A 23336-nucleotide genomic window follows, 5' to 3' on the forward strand; every position below is an offset into this window, starting at 1 on the left:
GGTGGGAAGCCGTCAGATTGCACTCTCTCAGCCATTTCCTGTTAGCGTTTGGGCGGGGTTCCTCTGAAACTGCTGGTTCCCCGCTGAACAGGGGTCCCCTCCTGAGCGAGACAGGGGGTCGGGGGAGTCGGGCTGTACCCCGAGGCCCGCTGCCGGCAGGACCCCCTCGCAGGTGCCCGGGGCGCAGCGGGCCTCGGAGAAGCAGGCAGCCCGGCCGGCCGAGTGCAGGGTGAGCGGCCGGGTTCTCTCCCTCCCAGGGCAGCGCTGGGCCGGCCTGGCCGGGGGCCAGCACTTTGTCCCGGGCACATCCAGGCGGCCGCCGCCCGCCCCTCTCCCACTCCACCCGCCCCGGGCGGCCCGTGGGGCCGGTTGTGAAACTTCAAACAAATGCAGAAGTGCGCAGGCAGAGCGTGCGAGGCTTCCCCTCCCCCTCGAACCCGCGCGGCCCTTTTCCAGGCCCATCCAGGGCTTTGCACGCATGGACCAGACGTGTGTCTGACCCTCGCCAACGCGTGTCTGTCCCGGGCTTCCGTCTCCATCCGTGTTGCTGGCCGCGGGGCGCTCCAGCCTCCGGGCCGGGCCGTGGAGGGCACAGCCAGCCACCTGGAATGTCTCCTTAGTTCATCCTCCCCCGGGGAAATTATCCCGTTGATTTGTAGAGAGCGGGGAAGGGAGAGGGAGAGACGGAGAGAAACATCGACGTGAGAGAAACACATCGATGGGTCGCCTCCTGCACGCGTCCCGACCAGGGCCCCGGGCCGGGGAGGAGCCTGCCACTGAGGTAGGTGCCCTTGGCCGGAATCGAACCCGGGACCCTTCCGTCTGCAGGCCGATGCTCCAACCACTGAACCACATCGGCCAGGGCTCATTAAAAATGTATTAAAGCCCTGACCGGTGTGGCTCAGTGGATAGAGCGTCGGCCTGCGGACTGAAGGGTCCCAGGTTCGATTCCGGTCAAGGGCATGTACCTCGGTTGCGGGCACATCCCCAGTAGGGAGTGTGCAGGAGGCAGCTGATCGATGTTTCTCATCGATATTTCTGACTCTCTATCCCTCTCCCTTCCTCCCTAGAAAAAGTCAATAATATATATATATCTTTTTAAAAAGTATTTAAAAAATAATAATTAAAATAAAAGACAAAAAGACACATTACGTTTTGTGTGTGTGTTTTTAAACTCATGTTCTCGGTCTCCTGCTGCATCACTGCCCCTCACCCTGAGAACATCTGAAACCCAGCGACAGAGCCCGCTGCCCCTCCCGCAGGCCTCCTGCCCTGCTCTCCCTCCCGCTGGCTTTTCTGGCCTCCCCTGGGCCCAGCCTGGGTGAGCACTCAGCCCCTGCAGCAGCAGCGAGGGACCGTCCCCCACCCCACCCCACCCCACCCACCCACCCGGGCACGGCTGGCCCTGGGCGGGGCCTGCTGAGGTGCTATTTGCACCCCTCCCTCCCTCCCTCCTTCCCGCAGCGGAAAGAGGGCTGGAGGCCCCGTGAGCATCTGAGTTTGCAGCCCTGAGCTCTGAAGTGTCAGGCCACTGTGGGGGCGTGCCCTGTTTGTGTTTTTAAGAAGGCAGTTAAAAATAGTTTCTTTTAATTAAAAAAAATATTTTTTTTGTATTGAGCCCTGGCCGGTGGATGGAGTGTCAGCCGTGGATTGAAGGGTCCCGGGTTCGATTCCGGTCAAGGGCAGGTACCTCGGCGGCCGGCTCCTCCCCGGCCGGGGCCCTGGTCGGGGTGCGTGCAGGAGGCGACCCATCGATAAGTCTCTCCCACCTCGATGTTTCTCTCTGTCTCTCCCTCTCTCTTCCACTCTCCCTAAACATCAATGGGAAATACCATCCGGTGAGGAGAATAAAATAAAATAAAAACACAGCAGGTGACGTGGGCACCATGGTCCGCCCGCAGCAGGGCCGGGCTCGCAGGGCCAGGTCTGCCCGGTGCTGGGTCACATGGTTAAGACGGTGTCTGCCAGGCGCGTCCGCTATAGAGGAACAGGGTGCTCCCCCCTGGACGACGGTTAATGAGTAACTCGCTGGGCGACGCTCTGGGACGGGGGCGGCGGCGTTGGAGGCTCCGGTGCCTCCGGGTCGCGGGCAGCCAGGTGTGGGCCGGGCGGGTGGTGTCTGTCCTTGTCGACGTGCAGCTTCCGCCCCGTCCGCCGAGTGGATTCCTGCTGCTTCTTCCACCTCCATCGACGGCGCAGGCGGCAGGTGCTCCGGGTCCTGCTGGCGGAAATATTTTTTTAAAATAATAAAAAAAACATGGTTGCCATTTGTTTATTATTTTTTATTGTTTTTAAGTATATTTTTATTGATTTCAGAGAGGAAGGGAGAGGGAGAGAGAGAGAGAGAAACATCGATGACGAGAGAGAGTCACTGATCGGCTGCCTCCTGCTCGCCCCCCCATGGGGAATCGAACCCGCAACCCAGGCCTGTGCCCCTGACCGGAATCCAACCTGGGACCCTGCAGTCCGCAGGCCGATGCTCTATCCACTGAGCAACACCAGCCAGGGCTCATTTATTATTTTTTAAAATATATTTTTATTGATTTCAGAGAGGAAGGGAGAGGGAGAGAGAGAAACATCGAGGAGGAGAGAGAACCATGGATCGGCCGCCTCCTGCACGCCCCCTATTGGGGATCGAGCCTGCGGCCCAGGCCTGTGCCCCTGACCGGGAATCGAACCGTGACCTCCTGGTTCACAGATCGACGCTCAGCCACGGAGCCGCGCCGGCCGGGCATCCGATGCTCACTTTTTACGCTGTTGGCATTGATCTGACCCTGGCACGTAGCGTGTGAGAAAGAGATCCTCACCCCACCCCAAGGCTCTGCCACCGGGCTCCGCTAGCGTGCACATGGGCGCACACACACACACGCATGCACACAGGCACACGCGTGCACACAGGCACACGCATACGTGTGGCACCTTGCTCATCGAATCTGTTCATGGGGGCTCTGATTTCGGGGTGAAATGTTCAGGTTAGGTCTTAGGGTCCACCGCCCCCTGTCTCCGTGGCCCCCCTACCCACCCCCACCCCCCAACCCTCAGCCATTAGGGATGTGCTGTGTGTCACTTGGGTTTCTGGGAGGCACGGAGGTCCCTGGCCTGAAACTGAAGAGGCTGGTCCCCTGCCCGCCACCCCCCTGGATCCCACCAGGCCCCTGCACAGGGGTCTCCCCCACCTGCTCCCAACCCGGGCTGTGCGTGACCCTCCTCGTTCACCGACATCACATACCAGCCGGACGGAGGGCACACGCAGGGCGGGGGGTTCATTTGGGGGTGCATCGGTGCCGGGGGGGCTCGGTGTATCGATCGTCCTGCCTCGTGAGGTCCCTCACACGGAAACACACGCCAACCAGGAACTTGGCCGCCCTTTGTGGCGCTGGGCCAGGCTGTCCCAAGGTGACCTGTTTGCAAAAGCGCTGAGGCCTGACACCTCTGATGAAATGTGCCCGTGCCGCTGCCCCTGCCCCCCGCCCCCCGCCCTTCCCCCGCGTGGCCTGCTTGCCTGGGTGAGGGGTGGTTCCCCAGCACGGGGCCGCGCTTGGGCCCTGGAGCCCGGGGTGCACCATGCATGAGCTTTGCAAGAAATAGCACCTGGCTGTAGACCTCAACTCACCCTGCAAATTCCTTCTCCGGGCTTGTCTCTAACGCTCCGTGGTTGCCTACGTGCTCACTAAAAAACAATAACAAAAAAAGAAAGGGTTTAGGGCTGGAGGTCCACGCTCCAGCTAATGGCTGCCGGACCCAGAGGGTTTTGCAAGGAAGTGTTGGGAAAGCCAGAGGAAACCCCAAAGGCGCCTGGAACCTCAGAACCCCGCCCTTGTGTGTGGGGGGGAGGGAGGGGCAGAGGCCCCGGGCCCGGGCGTGTCCTTGGCAGGGAGGAATGTTGTGCCTGGCGCTTGGCGGACAAGTTGCTCCAAACCCCACTTGGGATCGGGGGGAGGGTCTGGGAGCCGGGGGTCGGCACCATGGCTGCACCCCGGGCGGCATCTCAGCAGAAACACACCTCAAGACACGTTCCCCGAAGGAGGGGTGATCCATGGGAACCGGTTAGCGAGCTGCCACCGATATTTCTGGCAAATCTACGGGAAGAGCGAGGGGCAGTGTGGGCCCTGGGCGGCTCTGCATGATCCTGCTTTACCGTCTGGCGGACGCCACCCCGACTCCCTGCCCGGCGCCCTCAGGCCACCCAGGTCCCCACCCGCCGGGCATGCTGGCGTCGTCGCGTGTTCTTTTAAATGAGATTTTTATTTTTTGAATCATTATTATTATTTTTGTTAAGCCTCGCCGAGGATATTTTTCCATTGATTTTTTAAAAAAATATATACTTTATTGCTTTTTTACAGAGAGGGATAGCGAGCTAGAAACATCGATGAGAGAGAAACATCGGTCAGCTGCCTCCTGCACACCTCCTACCGGGGATGTGCCCGCAACCCAGGTACATGCCCTTGGCCGGAATCGAACCCGGGACCCTTCAGTCTGCAGGCCGACGCTCTATCCACTGGGCCACACCGGCCAGGGCTTAAATATATTGTATTGATTTCACAGAGGAAGGGAGAGGTAGAGAGAGAGGGAAACATCCCTGATGAGAGAGAGTCATTGATGGGCTGCCTCCCGCACGCCCCACACTGGGGATCGAGGTCTTAACCGGGGCCTGTGCCCTGACCTCCTGGTTCATAGGTCGTCACTCAACCCACTGAGCCACGCCGGCCCGGCTTTGTCTTGTTTTTCTAAAACCTACTTTGTCGCTTGGCCTCAGGCACTGGGGGTTCTCTGGGGGTCCATGCCGAGTGGCACCGTGTGTCTTTGCGTGTGTCCTGTATGAGCGTGCGTGCGTGCGTGCGCGTGCGTGTGCGTGTGTGTCTGTGCTCATGTGCAGGTGCTCAGCCTCCCGCCAGAGCTCAGGACACTCGCTCCCTGGACGGCAGCCAGGCCCCAGGCACCGGGCCAGGTGGCTCCGGGCTGCGGACAGGGTTTCTGTGGGACCCCCGTAGGGGTCGGTGACAGAGGAAGGGGCCCTGTGTGCCCAGCCGTGGCGGCCGGGCTGGCCTTCGGGGCGGAGCGGGGGACCCTGGGCAGAGCTGGAGGGGGCACCGGCCTGGTCCCAGGGGGGCAGGCCCGACCATCCTGCCCCGGATCCCCGCCAGCAGCCGGCAGCCTGGTGTGGGATGGCCCTGGCCGGGGGCCAGGCCAGCCTGAGCTTTTGTCTGCGGGGCTGAGGGCTCAGCCCGGTGCCCCCCCCTCCTCCTTCCTGCCCCTCCTCCCCTCTCCTTCCTCCCCTCCCTCCTCTTCTTCCTCCTCCTTCCCCCTCCCCTTCCTTCTTCCCTGGCCCTTGCACTGTGAGATATAAGCATTTTTTTAAAAGCTTTTTTTTGGTGTGTGTTTTGTTTTTTAGAAAAGCAAGCAAAAATGTACTGAGGCTGGGCTGCTCTCTCTGGCTCACGGGGAAGCCAGCAGAAAGGGGGCCTTAGAGCCAGGTTGGGGGGTTCGCCGGAGACGAGCTGCCGCTGCCCACTGCTCCCCTGGTTGCAAGTCTCAGGGGGTCCCTTAGAGGTTAAGGGACGCGTGCCTGTGGGGGAAGGAGGGGAGCTCACGCCCAGGGGGGAGTGGGGAAGGGACTGGCTCAGCGTGCTCCCTGGAGGGTCAGTGTCTCTAAGCTTGTTTTTTTTCCAACCAGTGGGGGCGGAGGGTGGGTGAGGACCCCCCCCCCCCCTTTGTGCTCCAGCCCTGGCTCAGCCCTCAGCCCGGGAGACCCTGGCGGCCTCCCCTGGGGGGGCAGGGGGGGGGGTGCAGGAGGAGGCGGCCGTGGCGGTTCCCGGTAGGTCTGCCTCCTCCTCCCACTAAGCAAACCCGAGGTAAACATTGGGTCACCATGGCAACTGGCGGAGCTGGGCCTCCATGTGCTGTGGCCGCGTTCTCACTGTCTCTGGTTCCTAGGATGGGCTCTACTGTCTTTTCTTCTTCTTTAGGGAGGGAGGGAGGGAGGGAGGGAGGGAGGGAGGGGAGAGGGGAACATTGATGTGGGAGAGACACGTCCATGGGTTGCCGCCTGCCTGCGCGGGTCCCGGCTGGAGCTGGGATCGCACCTGCAACCCAGGCCCATGCCCTTGACCGGGAATCGAACCCTCAACCCTTCGGTCCCCGGGCCGACATTGAAACCACTGCGTCGCCCCAGCCAGGGCTCTTATTTTCTTTAAAGAAATGGGGGATGGGGCGGAGGGAGGAGACAGAAACATCCATGATGAGAGAGAACCATGGATCGGCCGCCTCCTGCACGCCCCACACTGGGGATGGAGCCTGCAACCCGGGCCTGTGCCCTGACGGGGAATCGAACCCTGACCTCCTGGTTCATAGGTTGACGCTCAACCACTGAGCCGGGTCGCAGGGCAAGGACTACTTTTTTGAAGCAGGTGCAGGCTCCTGCTCCCCCCCCCCCCCCCCCGCCCCACCGCCCCCCAGACCCTCCCAGAGCCGCCTGATGGCTCAACGCCCTGCAGCCCGCAGTGCGCATGCGTTCCCAGAGCGTCCAGTTGCTATGGAGACCCCCTGCCGGCCGCTGTGCTCAGCGGGTCTCAGGTGAGGCTGGTTGGTTACCATTGGTTACCAGGTACCACAGCCTCCCAGGGGGCCAGAGAGTGACGCCTGGCCCGGCTGTACGGAGAGCAGCAGCCGCTGAGCTGGAGCCTGGGGTGAAAGGTGAGGTGCCTGGTCCCCAGGATGGGCCACCTCCCTGAGGGGGGGCGGTGAGGGGCCCCCCCGTTTCCACTGCTGTGCGGGAGGCAGCTGGTCCATGATTCTCATCAGTGATGTGTGTGTCCCTCTCTCCCTCTCTCCCTTCTTCTCTGAGGTCCTTTAAAAATATATTTTAAAATAAATAAATTAGCCCTGACCGGTGTTGCTCAGTGGTTAGAGCGTCAGCCTGCAGACTGAAGGGTCCCAGGTTCGATTCCGGTCAAGGGCATGTACCTGGGTTGTGGGCACATCCCCAGTAGGGGGTGTGCAGGAGGCAGCTGATCGATGTTTCTCTCTCATCGATGTTTCTAACTCTCTATCCCTCTCCCCTCCTCTCTGTAAAACATCAGTAACATATATATATAAATAAATAAATAAAATATAAATATAAATAAATATCTTTAAAATATTAATGGATGAGTCTCTCTCTCATCATTGATATTTCAATGGGATGGAGCCTGCAACCCGGGCATTTGTCCTGACCGGGAATCGAACCCGTGACCTCCCAGGTCGTGGGTCAGTGCTCGAACTGGCCGTGGGGGACGCTCTGTGCTCTGGCCCGATTGTCTGTGTCCCCCAAATGCATGCGCTGAAAACCTCTGACGCCGGATGCGGTAGTTAGGAGGGGGTGCTCTGGGAGGTGACCCGGTGACCGGCCCTCCTATGGGATCAGTGCCCTTCTAGAAGGTTCTGCAGGCCCTCCCCCTCCCCTCCCAGTGAGGACGACGATAGGGCTCTGGCCAGGAGCCAGGCACAGGGCTCCGCACCAGCACCCAAGGGCGCTGGCGCCTTAATCTCGGATTTTCCATCCTCCGGAGCCGAGCGAAACACACGCCTGCTCTTGGTGAGATAGGCGGCGGGCGGACTCCTGTTACAGCCTGGGGGGCCCCCCGGGTCTCTCAGGGCAGACACCCCCAATGCGTCCCAACTATCTGGGCTGAGCGTCTGTCTGTCTGGTGCCTGTGCCCTGAGGAGCCTGTCGGCCCAGCCGACCGGGAATCGAACCGCGACCTCCTGGTTCCTGGGTCGACGCTCAGCCACTGGGCCACACCGGCCGGCCGGGACTCCTGGGTGCCCTGGCTGAGTGGCCCTTGCCTCTTGGGGTGTGGCCTGCTTTTGCCCCCGTCCCTGCCCTGAGCCCAGCCCACTCCTCCTCCTCCTGGGACGTTCTCAGAGAGCCATGGGGGCGGGGGGCAGATCTGGGTGCCCAGCGGCACCCTCTGGGCTCCCACAGGCCCCGCTGCTCCCAGTCGGGGTCCTGCTGTTGGCACCTCTTCCTCCTCCGTTCCTACCTGAGCCCCGGTGTCTCTGAGCGCCATGCGCCCGCCGCCGCCCCCACCGCCCCAGCCTCAGCCTGTCAGCGCCATTCACTTCCGGGCCTCTCTCCTCCCTCAGAGGCCTCAGCTGCACCTGGAAGAAGAAACGAAAGCACCACCTGCCCCCCAGAAACTTTCGGTTTCTAGACGCCGGGCAGTTGGGCCCGGACTCACCCCTCGCCCAGGGCTCCGCACCCCCAGTGCCCAGGGTGGGGGGTCAGCGGCCAGGCCTCTGAGGTCGGGGAGGTGCAGCCTGGAACAGGGGCGTGGGTGGGACAGCAGGGGACAGGGGCACTGGGGGGCCCCCGCACAGGAGGGGCCCGGGGTGGGACGCTCAGGTCCCCTGCCCGCCGGCCCTCATCGGGGTCAGGTCTGTGACATGGCCGAGTGCAGGAGGTAGCAGTATGTTCGGGTTCGAGAAACTGGGTTCTGCCCCGGCCGCGTGGCTCAGTGGTTGAGCGTCGTCCTGGGCACCGAAAGGTCACCGGTTCGATTCCTGGTCAGGGCATGTGCCTGGTTTGGGTTCAGTCCCCAGTACGGGTGCCTATGGGAGGCAAGTGATTGATGTTTCTCTCTCTCTCCCCTTCCCTTCCAATCTCTTTAAAAATCAATGGGGAAAAGTAAAATAAAATAAAAGGACCTTAAAAAAAAAAAAAAGAGCCCAGCCGGTGTGGCTCAGTGGATAGAGCGTCGGCCTGCGGACTGAAGGGTCCCGGGTTCGATTCTGGTCAAGGGCACCTGGGCTCGATCCCCAGTGGGGGGTGTGCAGGAGGCGGCCGATCCATGATTCTCCCTCATCATGGATGTTTCTCTCTCCCTCTCCCTTCCTCTCTGAAATCCAGAAAAAAAATATGTACATATTTTTTTTAAAAGATAGAATCCCAAGACGACTGGGCAGCTCCTGGGAGGCCTTCAGGGACGAGGAGGAGGCTGGCCCACCTCCCAGTCAGCAGTCGCACTCCTGCCGCCCTGGTCCCAGGGGCCCTGGCGCTGGCCTCCCAGCCACGCCTGCTGTGGTCGGGGCTCTGGGGGCGCCTCCTCTGAGCCTGTGGAGGGGCCTTTGTGGGGAGGAGGAGGAAGAGGCTGCCTGTCCCCGGCCCTGATCTGTCACTTCAGGCCCTTTGACCGGCTGGTGTCGCTCATTGGGTGAGCATTCCGGTTCGATTCCCGGTCAGGGCACAGGCCCGGCTGGCGGGCTCGATCCACAGCGTGGGGTGTGCAGGAGGCAGCCCATCGAGGAGTCTCTCTCATCACGGATGTTTCTCTCCCTCTCTCTCTCTCTCCCTCTCTCTTCCTCTATGACAGTGGTCGGCAAACTGTGGCTCGCGAGCCACATGCGGCTCTTTGGCCCCTTGAGTGTGGCTCTTCCTAAGCCTTAGGAGGACCCTAATTAAGTTAATCACAATGTACCTACCGATATAGTTTAAGTTTAAAAAACTTGGCTCTCAAAAGAAATTTCAATCGTTGTCCTGTGGATATTTGGCTCTGTTGACTAACGAGTTTGCCGACCACTGGGCTATGAAATCAAATTTTAAAAAGTTAAGAATAAATAAATAACAGACAAGGGCTGCCCTGGCCCGTGTGGCTCAGTTGGGTCGGTGCCGTCCCAGGCACCGAAAGGTCGCAGGCTCGATTCCCTTTTGGGCTGCGGGCTTTGGTCCATCAGTGTCCCGCTCTCACGTCCATGTTTCTCTCTCTCTCTCTCTCTCTCTCTCGAAAAGTCAGTAAAAATATTAAAAGACAAAGCAAGGCAAGGGCCACCAGAGCTGGGCCCGGGGCTGCCTCGGATGCCAGGCTGGGGCCGGGGAGCCCTCTGCAACCTCCCTTCTTCGCCTTCTCCCGGAACCGCAGGCAGCCCTGGGGGCGGGGAAGGGCCGGGGAGGGTCTTGGGCGGGCGAAGCCCCTGCCATCTGGCCTGGCCGGCGGGTCGGTGGTCGGTTCGGTGTTGGTCGGCTTCCAGATCTGTTTTCGTTTTCAATTCCCTTTGTCGCTGCTCCCACCACCTCGGGAGGGACCGGGCGGCCCCAGAAAACAAACGGCTGTCCTCGGCTGACCTCCCTCCCTCCAGGCCTGGCCTCGATTGTTTGCCTTTGGCTAATTTTAGCCCCCACATTTCCACCCTGACCCTCCCCCCAGAGGGAGACACACGCAGACCCAGAATAGCTACCGGGAAAGGGCCGGGTTCCCACACGGATCTGGCTGCAGCTGGGCCTGCGGAGAGGGGGTGGGGAGGGAAAGGGGGGGGCAGGCGGGGACCCCCCCCCCCCCCCCCCCCCCCCGCCCAGCCCCGTCTCCTTGAGGTCCCTGGGCCTGCAGGTGCTCACGTGCAGAAGAGAAGGGGACTTCTCACCGAGCGAGCGTCTGTTTTTGTTTTCGACAGAAGCTGGGCTGCTTCTGGGAATCACACGCCCCCACCCCTCCCTCCCCCCAGCCTCAGCCAGGCCTGGCTCACAGCCCCCATGGGAATGGGGAGCTCCCCAGGGCTCCCAGGCTCCGGAGTGAGTGGACGTGCGGAGTCCGGGGTCAGACATGGCACTTGGCTGCAGGGAGGCCCAGGGGCCAGCGTCAGGCCCCAACCAGCCCAGCGCACTCCACGCTCCTGGGGCGGCACAGGCCTGGCATGGACGTCCCCACACCGTGTCCCCTTATCCATAAGTATTTCATCGCACCCCCCCCCCCCACATTTAAAAAATGGTTAGCTGTGCTCAAGCCGGTGTGGCTCAGTGGGTAGAGCGTCGGCCTGCGGACCGCAGGGTCCCGCGTCCGGTTCCGGTCCAGGGCGTGTATCTCGGTGGCAGGCTCCTCCCCGGCCCAGACCCTGGTCAGGGCTGTGAGCAGGAGGCCACCCATCGATGTGTTTCTCTCCCATCGATGTTTCTCTCTGTCTTGCCCTCTCTCTTCTACTGTCTCTAAAAATCAATGGGACATATCCTCGGGTGAGGACTCACAACAAAACAATAATAAATTTTTGATTTTGAGAGAGAATGAGAGAGAGAGAGAGGGAGACTTGTCCCCATATTCATGCATTCATTGGTTGACTCTTGTATGTGCCCTGACGGGGGATCGAACCCCAAAACCTTGACGAATGGGGATGATGCTCCAACCCACTGAGCTACCCGGCCAGGACCAGTGCCCACATTTTAAAAAACATGTTTTTATTGATTTCAGAGAGAGAGGAAGGGAGAGAGAGAGAGAACAAACACACATATCAGTGATGAGAGAGAATCATGGATCGGCTGCCTCCTGCACGCCCCACCCTGAGGATGGAGCCCACAACCCGGGCCTGTGCCCCGGCCCAAAATCAAACCGTGACCCCCCAGTTCCTGGGTCAGCGCTCAACCACTGAGCCACACCAGCCGGTCAGTTAAAAATATCTCTTCAGAAACTCCCCTTCGTGGCCCAGGGCACCCTGGTCCCCCGCGGTTCCCGTCGGCACACGTCTGCCGCTGGCGGAATGCCAGCTGAGGAGGGCCACACAGGATATGGGCTTTGCCTCGAGCTTCTTCGACTCGGCAAAGACGCCTTTACGGTCCGCCGATTCGTGTGGGAGAGAATCAGTCGCTCCTTCCTGTTCATCCTCGGACCGTAGTCCACGGGACAGATGCACAGCGGTGGGCAGAGCGGTTGCTGGCGGCGCCCGCGGGCTGTGGATAAAGCCGTGGCCAGACAGACGTTCGTGGCCGGCCCTGCGTGAACGCTGAGGGCCCGGACTGCTGGGCTGCGCCCTTGGGTGTGTGTTTAACTTGCTCGTAAACCGCTGGCCCGGCTGGTGAGGTTCGATTCCCGGTCGGGGCACAGGCCTGGGTTGCAGGCTCGATGCCCAGTGGGAGGCGTGCAGGACGCAGCCGGTCGATCAATCCATGTGTCTCTCTCACATCGATGTTTCTCTCTCTCTCCCTCTCCCTTCCACTCGCTCTAAACATCAATGAAAACATCCTCGGGTGGATTCACAAGGAAACAAAACATGGAAGGGACCCCGGGAACGGGAAGTTTCCAACGTGTTTTGTAACCCCTAGCGAATTAGGGGAGAGGGGGGGGACCCCTTCATGTGATACCCGGCCTGGGGCCCTGTGACCTCTCCGGCTCGTGCGGCCACGCGTGTGGATGGTGCTACTTTGTCCCCGGAGGTCAGAGGTTGTGGGTTCTAGGGCAGCCAGCCCAGTTTTGAGCTGGGGTTTGGGATGCAAAGTTGCTATTTTATAATAGAACTAGAGGCCCGGTGCAGGAGATTTGTACACAGCAAGGGGGGCAGGGGGGTGTCCCTCAGCACGGCCTGCACCTTCTCCCAACCTGGGACCCCTCGGGGGATGTCCGACTGCCGGTTTAGGCGGGATCGGGCCTACACTGGCAGTCAGGCATACCTCTTGCAATCCGGGACCGCTGGCTCCTAACCGCTCACCTGCCTGCCTGCCTGATCGCCCCTAACCACTCTGCCTGCCTGCCTGCCTGATCGCCCCTAACCACTCTGCCTGCCTGCCTGATCGCCCCTAACCACTCTGCCTGCTGCCTGATCGCCCCTAACCACTCTGCCTGCTGCCTGATCGCCCCTAACCATCTATCTCTGCCTCAGCCCCCGCCACCGTGGCCAGATGTCTGGAATGACATCCGGAAGGTCGTTCGGCTGTCCAGTCTAATTAGCATATTATGCTTTTATTAGTATAGATTCTGCAACCTGTGTATTTATCTATCCATCCATCCACTCTGGCCGGGCTCTGCAAGTGGTTTTTTAAAACAAAATAGTTTTCCCAGCCCGGCCGGCGTGGCTCAGTGCTTGAGCCTCGACCTAGGAACCAGGAGGTCAGGGTTCGATTCCCAGTCTAGGGCACATGCCTGGGTTGCGGGCTCCATCCCCAGTAGGGGGTGTGCAGGAGGCGGCCGATCCATGATTCTCTCTCATCATGGATGTTTCTTCTCTCTCTCTTTCCCTCCTCCTTCTTCTCTAAAATCAACAAAAATATATTAAAATTTTTTTAAAAATCCACTGCAGGAATGAGGATATTTTTCCCCATTGATTTTTAGAGGGAGTGTACGGGAGTGGGGAGAGGGAGAGAGAAGCATGAGAGAGAGAGAGAGAGAGAGAGACACCGATCGGTTGCTTCCAATGTGGGGTGGGGGGGGGGCGCTGGGAATTGAACCTCAACCCAGGTTCACACACAGCCCAGCTGCACACCTGGGGAGCTGGCCTCTGCCGGTGCCCGGGCCCAGCTGGGTGCCCCCTGGAGGGACCCACCCAGGAGGCCGCGGGGAGGGGACGGGAGGAGCGAGGAACGTCGCTGGGGGAGGGGCGGGGAGAGAGCCACAGGAAGCAGAAGTAGGACAGATGGTTGCTCAAGCTCTGTGCAGAGGGGGCCCTCCCTGGGTTGCCCGGAGCGCCCGGCTGCCCGGGGGTGCCCATGCCAGGTGGCGGCAGGCTGGGCGTCCGTCTGCCCTGTGCTGTGCCCTCTCCCGGGGCCGACCTTGCGGAGTGAGGTTTCTTTGGGGGAGGGGATGGCGTGGGTGCCCCCAGGTTGGCTGCTCTGAGTCTCTGAGGGGCCCCCCAAACCCCTCCCCGTGGCCCACTCACTCACCTGGGAGTAACGGCCTGCAGCCAGCACCTGGCTGCCCCCCTCCCCGCCGCCCCCACCTCCCAGGCTGGCTCTCAGCAGACAGACAGACAGACAGTCATGTGAGAGTGGACAGAGCCTGCTTTTACGACAGGAGCCTGGGCCCCAGCAGCCTGAAGGGCCTGCAAGGCCGTAATTACCAGCCTGGCTCTGGTCGGGCAGCTGTGCAAATTCGTCCCTTTTCAGTCTTTTAAGAGGCAGGTGGCCCTCGGGCAACGTGGGCAGGGTGACCCAGGGGCCCTCCCGCCTGGCCTGGCCTGCTGCCCGGGCGGGTGCCGAGGAAGGTGGCTGGGGCTCCGTTGCTGTTTGTGAATGTCTCCTCCGGCTCTGAGGACCCCCCTCGCAGGCCCACACACACCCCGTTCGGTTCCGAGGAGAAGGTCATGCGAGGGGAGCCGTGGGCGGGCCAGGCAGGGCAGCAGGTGGCTTCGATGGGCCTGGCCTGGAGCCCTGCTGGTCCCCTACTGTCTGCGTTTAAACTTGCTTCCTGAGGGGGTGGGGGGCTCCCGTCGCGTAGACACCCACCCCTGAGACCTATCTGATCACCTGGAGCCGTGTCACCCCGATCCGTTGGATACACAAAATGTAACCTGCATTATCTGTGGGGAGCATTTCCTAGTTTGCTAGGGATGTTTTATTATGTTGTATTTTTCTAAAATATATGTTTACTGATTTCAGAGAGGAAGGGAGAGGGGATAGAAATATCCCTGATGAGAGAGAATCATGGATCGGCTGCTTCCTGCACACCCCCTACTGGGGATCGAGCCCCCAACCCGGGCACGTGCCCTGACCGGGGATCGAACCGTGACCTCCTGGTTCATAGGTGGACGCTCAACCACTGAGCCGCACCAGCCGGGCAACCAGGGGTGTTTTTAGCGACGGGCAGGGCGGCCAGATGGCCTCCTACACGGAGAGTAGGAAAACCCCTCCCCAGCAGCGGGCAGGCCTCCTGCGGAGCCCGAGGCTGAGGTGGGGGCCGGGCCTGGGTTTCCCTGGAGGCCGGCAGGTGACCGGCCCCGGGGGTTGGCCATCTGCCCGGAGCGGGAGGGTGAGCGGAGCGGGGCTCCCCGGAGGGAAGCTCACGGCAGTCCTGAGGTTGGGAGATGGACATGGCCCCGTGCCAGCCGCCGCCGGTCCCTGGTCCAAGTGGCCTGTGGGTGGACGGCGGCCCCCTGCCTGGGGGTGCGGGGCCGGGCCTGGCGCTGGGGGCTGGGAGCTCAGGGGAAGCTGTTGCCCGTTGGAGGCCTCTCCCTGTGCGTCCCTCTGACTCAGAGCGGCCCTGCCCCTTCCCCATCACCCCCCTGCCTCCCCCCCCCCCCCACACACACACCGATTCCCTCTGCTCCCTGAGGTCTGGCCATGTGATCCTGGGCGCCCCTGTGAATGAAGATCCATTTGCTCTTCTCTGGGGGAGGGGGTGGGGGGCTGGGCCGGGCAGGTGCTCCCTGCCCCCGACACCCCCTTCCGGGGCAGCCAGAGCCACAGAAGCCGCGAGCAGACTGTCAAAGCCCAGAGGGAAGGCGGGGGCGGGCGGGCGGGAAGAGATCAACCACAGACCGTGTGCGCGTCTGTGCGTCACCCATGGACACAGACACGAGGGGGTGAGGGCCTGGGCTGGGGGCGGGGGGCGGTGGAGGGGGTCCACGGGGGGAAATGGGGACATCTGTAGTGCTTTCAACAATAGAGGATTAACAAGATAGATCACAGAAATAAAATAAAGTAAAAAAGGCCCTCCCCCCGCCCCCGCGAGTGACTACCCGCAAGGGGCGGTTCCTCGGGTGCGGGAGGGGCCCCTCCCCCGTGGGGGCTGCTGGGTGGGCGAGGCGGCCTGGACGGATTGACACGGACCTTTCATTTTTATCTTTTTTAAAAAAAATATGTTTGTAATGATTTCAGAGAGGAAGGGAGAGGGGGAGAGAGAGAAACATCCATGATGAGAGAGAATCACGGACCGGCTGCCTCCTGCGCGCCCCCCTTTTGGGGATCGAGCCCACAGCCCGGGCCTGTGCCCTTGACCGGGAATCGAACCGTGACCTCCTGGTTCCTAGATCCATGATGCTCAACCACTGAGCCCGGCCGTTGTGGGTAGGGGGGGGGGGGCGCAGCGGGAGGGGGGCCTCCCCAAGGCCAAGGCTGAGCTGGGGTTGGAGCTGGAATCTGCGCCCGGGAACCAGCGCGCAGGTGCAGCTGTGGGTGAGGCCGGGGCAGCCGCAGGGGAATCGGGGGGGGGGGGGGGGGGGGCGGCGCTGGGCGGGGCTGAGGGCCCCCAGAAGCGGGAAGGGGAGGGCAGGGGGACCCCGCGCGCCCCGCCCCGCCGCGCCCCGCCCCTGGGCTCCTGGGAGGGAACGCGCAGTCCCGCCCGGGCCTGCGGCTTGGGCAAGCGAGCGCTCGGGACGCGCTGTTCCCTGATAAGATGAGGCAATCGCTCCGCAGCCGCCTCGCCGGGCGCCAGGGACATTCTGCAGCCCCGCCCCGCGCGCTGGGCCCGCAGCCACCGCGTTCCCCGCCCGCCCGCCTGCCTCTCTGCGCGCCCCCTCGCCTCCCCAGCACCCGGGTCATGCTCCCACCCGCCACCCCTCTGCGCAACTGCGTGCACACACCTGCTGGGTCCTGCACCCCCAGCGCGCGCCTGGCCCCTGGGTCCCCCCGCCCCCGCCACACACACCCCCTACAGGGACCCCGCCCGGCCCCAGCTTCCCGCACCCCTCCCTGTGCACCCAGGCCCCACCGGGCAGGAACTCAGCCCCTTTCCGCTCTCACCCTGCCCGCCCTGTCCCACAGCGCCCTCCCCCCAACAGCCCGGCCTCCTGGAGGTGGGCGCAGCCGGAGGGAGTGGGGGTACCCAGGCTGGGTTCTGGGATCCGGGAGAGTCACTTCTTTTCTTTATTTTTTTTTAAATATATTTTTTTATTGGTTTCAGAGAGGAAGGGAGAGGGAGAGAGAAAGAAACATCAATGAGGAGAGGGAATCATGGACCGGCTGCCTCCTGCCAGCCCCACGCTGGGGATGGAGCCCAAAACCCGGGCAGGTACCCTGACTGGGAATCGAACCCTGACCTCCTGGCTGCTAGGTGGATGCTCAGCCACTGAGCCACACCGGCCCGGCCCTCCTCCCTTTTGTGTTTACCATCCTTTGACTCGCTGCAGCCTGTTACATGGGGCACCCCACGATCACGGGACATCCCCAGGGCCATGGGGCACCCCCAGCATCACGGGGCACCCCCAGGGTCGAGTCCCTGCACCTCTGAACGTGAAGCTTCTATTGTCTGTAACGTTCACATTGTTTTAAAAATGGCTGGCTGGCTTTCCTGTTTGATTCCACGCCCCTCCTCCTCCCCCACGTCAGCCCTGCCCCCCCAAAAAAACATACACTCAGTGAGGACGGAAAACACAGCCACACGCGGCCCTGGACGCCAGCGTTCCCAGGGAGAGCGAACACTGGCATATTTTCCAGAGCTATTCCTCCCGCCCCCGCCACCTCCTGGGGCTGTTTCCTTGAGCGTATTTCCAGTTTTTCATGGGATTTGTGTTGGGGCGAAGGACACGCTCCCGGTCTGAAGGCTGTTGCGGTCGCCGGACTTCCTCTCTGTCTGGGCTCGCGTTCGCCTCGCGCGCGCGCGTTTTGTCTGAAATGTCTCCGGGGCGGGCGGCCCCCTGGGGTCCCGGCGGGACGTCCTCTTCTGTTTGCTGGCTTCGCTCTTCTTCCGCGGGAGCCCCGTGTGGGGGCTCTTGGCGCTTCGCTCTCACATGCGGCGGGTTTTCCTTGGCCGCCAGGCCGGCCGTGGGTGTGTGTTCACATTGCGGTTTGATGGGGCTATTTGGGGGCGGGGAGTGGCGTGAATTTCCTGGGCTGGGCACAGGTGGGCAGCGTCCAGGACCGGAGCCGGCCGCCCGGCCCGTGTGGCCCAGTGGTTGAGCGTCGGCCTATGAACCAGGAGGTCACGGTTGGGTTCCCTGGTCAGGGCACACGCCCGGGATGCGGGCTCGATCTCCACTAAACGGTGTGCAACCTCATCATGGATGTCTCTCTCTCTCTGTCCCTCTCCCTCTCCCTTCCTCTCTCTAAAATCCATAAAATATATTTTTAAATAAATTAATAAAAGAAACATCCATGAATACGGAGAATCCTGGCTCGGCTGCCTCCCGCACGCCCCCTTGTGGTAGGGCATCTAGCGCGCAACCCGGGGCGCGCGCCCTTGACGGGGAATCCAACCCGGGGACCCTGCAGTCCGCAGGCCGAGGCTCTACGCACTGAGCCAAACCAGCTCGGCTGTGCCTAGTAGCTCCGGGGCCTGGGGGGGGGGCCCGCCGTGGGTCCCGGGGGAGGGGAGGGCCGGGGAGGGGAGGGGGGCGGTGGGTGACGTGGGGGTGGCTGTGCGCCCCGTGCGCCCCGACCGACTGACCCACGCTGTGCCGTGTCCCCTCCCGCAGGTGAGCGGCCCTTCGCCTGCAGCTGGCCCGACTGCAGCAAGAAGTTCGCGCGCTCCGACGAGCTGGCGCGCCACTACCGCACGCACACGGGCGAGAAGAAGTTCCGCTGCCCCATCTGCGACAAGCGCTTCATGCGCAGCGACCACCTCACCAAGCACGCGCGCCGCCACGCCAACTTCCACCCGGGGCTGCTGCCGCGCCGCGGCGGGGGCTCGCGCACCGGCTCGCTCAGCGACTACAGCCGCTCGGACGCCAGCAGCCCGCCCGTCAGCCCGGCCAGCTCGCCCTGAGCTGGGCGCCTCCCTCGCCGCAAACCTGCGAGGCCCCCCAAACAGCAGCACAGACCCCCCCCCAACCCCCAACTCGGCGCGCCACCGCCCGGGGCACCACGACTCTGTGTGCGCGCGCTCGCGCGCGCGCGGAGGGCCCCCTGTCTCTCTCTCTCTCCCCCCACGACAGCCATGAGCAGACAGATGCTCTAACTTCCTCTGTGATCCCCGTCTTTCTCTTTTGTCATCTGCAAAAAAGAAAAGAAAAAAGCCTGCAGACTGAAGGGTCCCAGGTTCGATTCCCCGGTCAAGGGCACGGACCTCGGTTGCAGGTTGGATCCCTGGCTCCTGTTGGAGGGAGCACGTGAAGGAGGCCAGCCCATTGATGTGTCTCCCTCCCTCCCTCCCACTCTCCCCACGGAAAAACATCCTCGGGGCGGGATTCATTAGAGAGAGAGAGAGAGAGAGAGAGAGAGAGAGAGATGGACGCAGGCCACCCCCTCCCTCCCCCAATCTTCTTCACCTCAGGTGTCAAACTCGATTTGTAAGGAAAAAAAAATGTTTTTTAAAAAAACAACTCCCCCCCCCCCCCACCGATTGCACAAGGGACAAACCCACGGAGGGGAGTCCGCGGTGTCGACACCCCTTTCTCAGGGATGGACGTGTTCCGTGAGGTCAGGGAGGCGCCCCCCTTCCTGCCGCCTTACTCTGGACAGAGATTTGCACTTGAGTTTTCCGCTGGGGACACGGCTGGGAAGCTGGGGTTCAGCGGCCCGCAAGTGCCCAAGCCTGGGACCCCCTTCTGGCTACCACCACCCAAGCCTCCCGCCTGGGCCCCAGCGGCCGGCCGGGCTCAGAGCGATGCCTTAAGCCGAGCCGGGCAAAGGGGCAAAGGAGCAGCCCCCGCCCCCGCGCCAGGGGACGGTCTCCCTGTTCCTGCCTCCAGGACCCCCTTTCTGGCCTCTCTGTGGGGCCTTGGATCGGAGGGACAGGTGCTGGTTGGGAGACACGGCACCATGGACAGCTAAGGAGACAGCGGCCCGGACCAGGGAGGCTCGGTACTCAGCGTCCCTACGGACGGCACCGGGGACCGGACCGGATCAGATCACGTTCTCTGTTGTCCGAGGAGATGTCCCCAGGCGTCCACGGTGCCTCTGTGGCCTGTTCTCTGCTCCGGGGACGCCTCTGTGGGGACCGGTGCGTGGAGGTGTCTGGCCACCTGCCCCGAGGCTCCGTGTGTGTAACTTGGAATTTCCGGGCGTCATGGGACAGACATGCCCGCGGGGACCGTGCCTTCTGCTTCCTCACGGGGACGGCAGATGGGAAGTTTCGGGAACGCTTCGCACGCGTCCTCAGCCGCCTGGACCCCTCCGGTCCCTCTGCTTGTCCTGAGCGAGCCTCCGGAGGCCCCCGCCCACACCCTCCACGCCGAGGAAGAGCAGAGAGCCAGCAAGCGTCTCCCGGACCCCAGGCCCGGGCCGGCTGCGGGTGCGAGCCCTGGCGGGTCCCCGAGGCCGGACCCCTGCATGCCGTCCGCCTGCAGACAGCCAGGCACAGCCGGGGCCTGGACACGCGAGCCCCCAGGCCAGTGTGTGCGCGCGCGCTCGCCTGTACGTGTGTCGGACTGCGGGTGTGGGTTTGGGGCGGACGTGGGGGATCTCACGGAGCCCTCTGCCCTGGGGACCTCAGGGGACTGTAGATGGGGGTCCAGGGCCCGGAGTGCCTTGGGGGTGGACATCCCACTTGCACCCACCCCCCTCGCTCAGGGTGTGGGGTGCTGGGCACACAGATCACCCGGGTGGCCGAGGCCTGGCTGGCGCTCACAGCCTCCTAGAGACCACGAGGGTGGCAGCCGGCCGCCTGCAGTAGCCGGGTGCCCACACCTGGTGCCCACCCCCAAGGGCTCTGTGTCAGCGGCGATTGGCCAGTGGCAGGGTTGGGGGGGCGGGGTTCTGAGTAGGTACCAAGTTGGGCCTGGGTGTCATTGTGGGGGGTGGCCCCCCGGCCACAGGGCTTGGTCTGGGCGGCAGGACACAGCCCGGCTTGCTATGGATCCGTGCGCGAGAGAGAGCGGGCTGTGCGGGCGCGTGGGGAGGCCTGGACGGGAAAACACCCCCTCGCGTGCGCGTGGGGCCAACTGTCTTCGTGCCCAGTTCCCAAGCCTGGTGGGGAGCGGGGGGTGGGAGGGGGTAAGGGGAGGGGGGTCCCTCCCAAAGCTGTTTCCGCGTGGGGTCCCCCTGAAAGCCACCCACACTCTGAACACATTTCACGTCTCAGGAACTCACACTCCACGTTCAGGAATTTTATTCCAAAGTCCTTGGTGCGCGGGTCCCCGGAGGGTCCCCGAAGGCGGAGGCGGGAGGGGCGCCCCACGGGGAGCCGTTGGCCTTGGCGTTGGGGGGGAGGGAGGGGCTGGGACCCGTCCATGCTGCACCCGGGAGGGGGAGGGGGGACCCTCAGCGCAGCCCCCTTGGGTGAGGAAGAGCTGGTTGGTCTTCGAGGCGAGGCAGGGGGTGCGGTGGGGGGGGGGGGGACTGTGGGGGCGTTGGCTTGTCTCCAAAGACAGCACTGGATTTAAAGGTCTCTCCTCAGTGACCTAGGGCTGCCCCCCGGAAGGAGGGAGGGGTACCGTTGCCTTAACACACACCTATGCAGACGGCAGGGCTGTGTCTGCATTTCCCAAAGCGGTTCCTGGGCTCATGGCTGGGTGTGGGTCTGGCCTGGGGAGGGGGGGGCATTGGGAGGGAACCCCTCCAGGCACCCCAGCCCAGCCTGGGGCTCCGGCCAGTGGCCAGCCCTGACTTATTACCCCCGAGAAGGACAATGGGGGGCAGGAGGGGAAAAGCCATGAATCTCAGGCCAAGTTCAGGTGGAGAGGGCGGGGGGTCTGGAAACCACCATCCCTCAGGGCTCCCCTCCCACGGGAGGACCCTTGGGGACAGCCTGCAGACAGCCTTCCTGGCTGAGTCTATTATCTGGGATGAAAATTCATCTCCCACGAAGGAAGGTCGTTAGGGGGCTGGCAGGGGGGGAGGGGGGGAGCCACGAATCTCAGGCCAAGTTCAGGTGGGGGGCCTGGAAACCGCCTTCCCTCAGCGCCGCCCCACCACCACCACCCACCAGGGGAGGACCCTCGGGGGACAGCCTGTGGTTTCTTCTAAGATGCAGATGCCTTCCCAGCTGGGTCTATTTCAGGGTCTTTCCTTTGCCAGGGCCATGGCTGTGCCCTGAGGCACCCACAGGCCTCCTAGGGGTCACAGCGAACCCCTTTATTTGGGGGCTCACTCCGGGCCCTGGGCCCTGCAGGGCGAGGGGGCTGAGATCAGAAAAGAAAGCTTGTCTGAGTGGGGGGAGGGCTCCCCTCCAAATGGGCCTTCGAGGGACCCCGGACCCAGCCATGGGGGTGGGGGGGGGAGCTCACGTCCCAGACGAGGGTGTCCCTTGTATGTTTATTTTTTGTCTCAGCCTATGAGGGGAGCGGCTGTCTGCCCCCACCTCCCCCCCCCCCAGCCTCCCGAGTCCCACAGCCATCGGGAAAGGCAGCCCCCACCGCCCTGGGTGCTACGGAGCCACGAGCAGGGATGCCCTTGATGGGAACATGGTTGGAGATGCCCTGTGGATCCTACCGTGCCCCCCATTAGAGCTGCAGGCTCCCCTCCTTTGTTCTAAGGCCACGTATCGGGGCAGGTGCTGGCCTCCCCACGGGGGCGGACACTGGCATTCCCAGGGGGTACCCAGACCTCCCCATGCCCTGGGTCGGGGTTCAGACCAGGGAAGGGCGATTTGGAGGCGGGGGTGGGGGTGGGGGACACACAGCTGGGCCACAGGTGGCCTCGGCCGCTTGCTTGTGGGCACAGGGCTGTCTGTGGTCAGGACCTTCTGGGCCCGGAAGAGCCTGCTTCCTTTCTCGCGAGGAGCAGGTGCTACGGGGACCACACACACACACAGGGTCACGGCGCTCCCCGGGGACCTCTGTCAGCAGCACCCCAACCTCACAGGCACTCGTGGTCAGAGCAATAGCACCCCCTCTTTCCTGGCTCCCGGTTCTGCCTGACTCGGGACAGGGAGCGCTGCTTCTGTCGAAACCCATTTTTTTTAAAAAAAGTCATTCATTCGCTGGGCCGGCCCATGTGGCTCAGTGGTTGAGCGTCGACCTCGGAACCGGGAGGTCTCGGTTGGATTTCGGGTCAGGAAACGTGCCTGGGTTGTGCCCTCGATCCCCACTAGGGGGCGTGCAGGAGGCAGCCGATCCACGATTCTCTCCCCTCATTGATGTTTCTCTCTCACTCCCTCTCCCTTCCTCGCTGAAATCAGTACAAATATATTTAAAAATAAAAAAGTCACTCAGTCAAACACACAAGTGCTAGAAGGTCGAAAGGGTTGCAAGTATCAGGCACATCTCAGCCAGTGGGAAGCGCTTTGCGGGGGTCCCCCATGTCTTTTGCCACCCCAAGGTTCCCTGTGCCATCCCAGGGACCCCATTTTCCAAAAGCTAACCGCTGAGGATGTGGGTTGACGCTTGGGGGGTTGGGGGGGCTGGGGGCTGCCCCGGGAACAGCCGGGTGCCTGGCCGATTTCCCGTTCGGAGAGCAGCTCCAGGGGTTTGTCCCGGACACGTCCCAGAGAACTCTGTGTCAGGATTGGGGTGCCCCCTCCGGCTTCCTACTGACAAATGCCTGAGCACCCTTTTGGGGGAGGCCTTCCCCTCCCCGACTGTTGAGTGCCTGATGGGTTAGGAGGGTTGGATTTCGTCCCCAGGGGAAGAGGGCCCCATGTGGTTTCTGCGGACCCCCTATTGTGACGTGGGCCCTGCCCAGCCTCTCCCATTCTCATGAAGCTTTAAGAAACGTTACTACTTTGATTTAAAGGTGAACAGGATGGGCCCCGGCCGGCGTGGCTCCGTGGTTGAGCGTCGCTCTATGAACCTGGAGGTCACGGTTCGATTCCCGGTCAAGAGCACACGCCCGGGTTGCGGGCTCCATCCCCAGT

At 62.6% G+C, this 23336-nt stretch overlaps 1 protein-coding gene and 1 long non-coding RNA gene across 4 annotated transcripts in view; one reads left to right on the forward strand and one right to left on the reverse strand.

Moving 5' to 3' along the window:
- KLF13 (KLF transcription factor 13) overlaps positions 1 to 23336 on the forward strand; it is a 28628-nt gene that overhangs the window by 4424 nt on the left and 868 nt on the right. The window contains exon 2 of one of the 2 annotated variants that reach the window (XM_070400694.1): positions 18079 to 19957. The exons of the other annotated variant lie outside the window; for it this stretch is intronic. Within the exon in view, the coding sequence (XP_070256795.1) occupies positions 18079 to 18368 (290 nt within the window). The 3' untranslated portion in view covers positions 18369 to 19957. The remainder of the gene's footprint in view (positions 1 to 18078; positions 19958 to 23336) is intronic. 2 annotated transcript variants of the gene reach the window in all.
- On the reverse strand, positions 1441 to 4074 carry LOC138998324 (uncharacterized). 2 transcript variants are annotated; one of them, XR_011469135.1, is made up of 4 exons: positions 4004 to 4074; positions 3614 to 3670; positions 3230 to 3401; positions 1441 to 2218 (listed from the first exon to the last, which is right to left on the reverse strand). It is a non-coding gene; the product is annotated as an uncharacterized lncRNA (long non-coding RNA). The 2 variants fall into 2 exon arrangements; XR_011469134.1 differs by lacking the exon at positions 4004 to 4074 and having other exon boundaries at positions 3614 to 3923.

The sequence above is a fragment of the Myotis yumanensis genome, unplaced genomic scaffold, assembly GCF_028538775.1.
Source record: "Myotis yumanensis isolate MYYU_CA2020_CCGP unplaced genomic scaffold, mMyoYum1.0.hap1 SCAF_20, whole genome shotgun sequence".
Taxonomy (NCBI): domain Eukaryota; kingdom Metazoa; phylum Chordata; class Mammalia; order Chiroptera; family Vespertilionidae; genus Myotis; species Myotis yumanensis.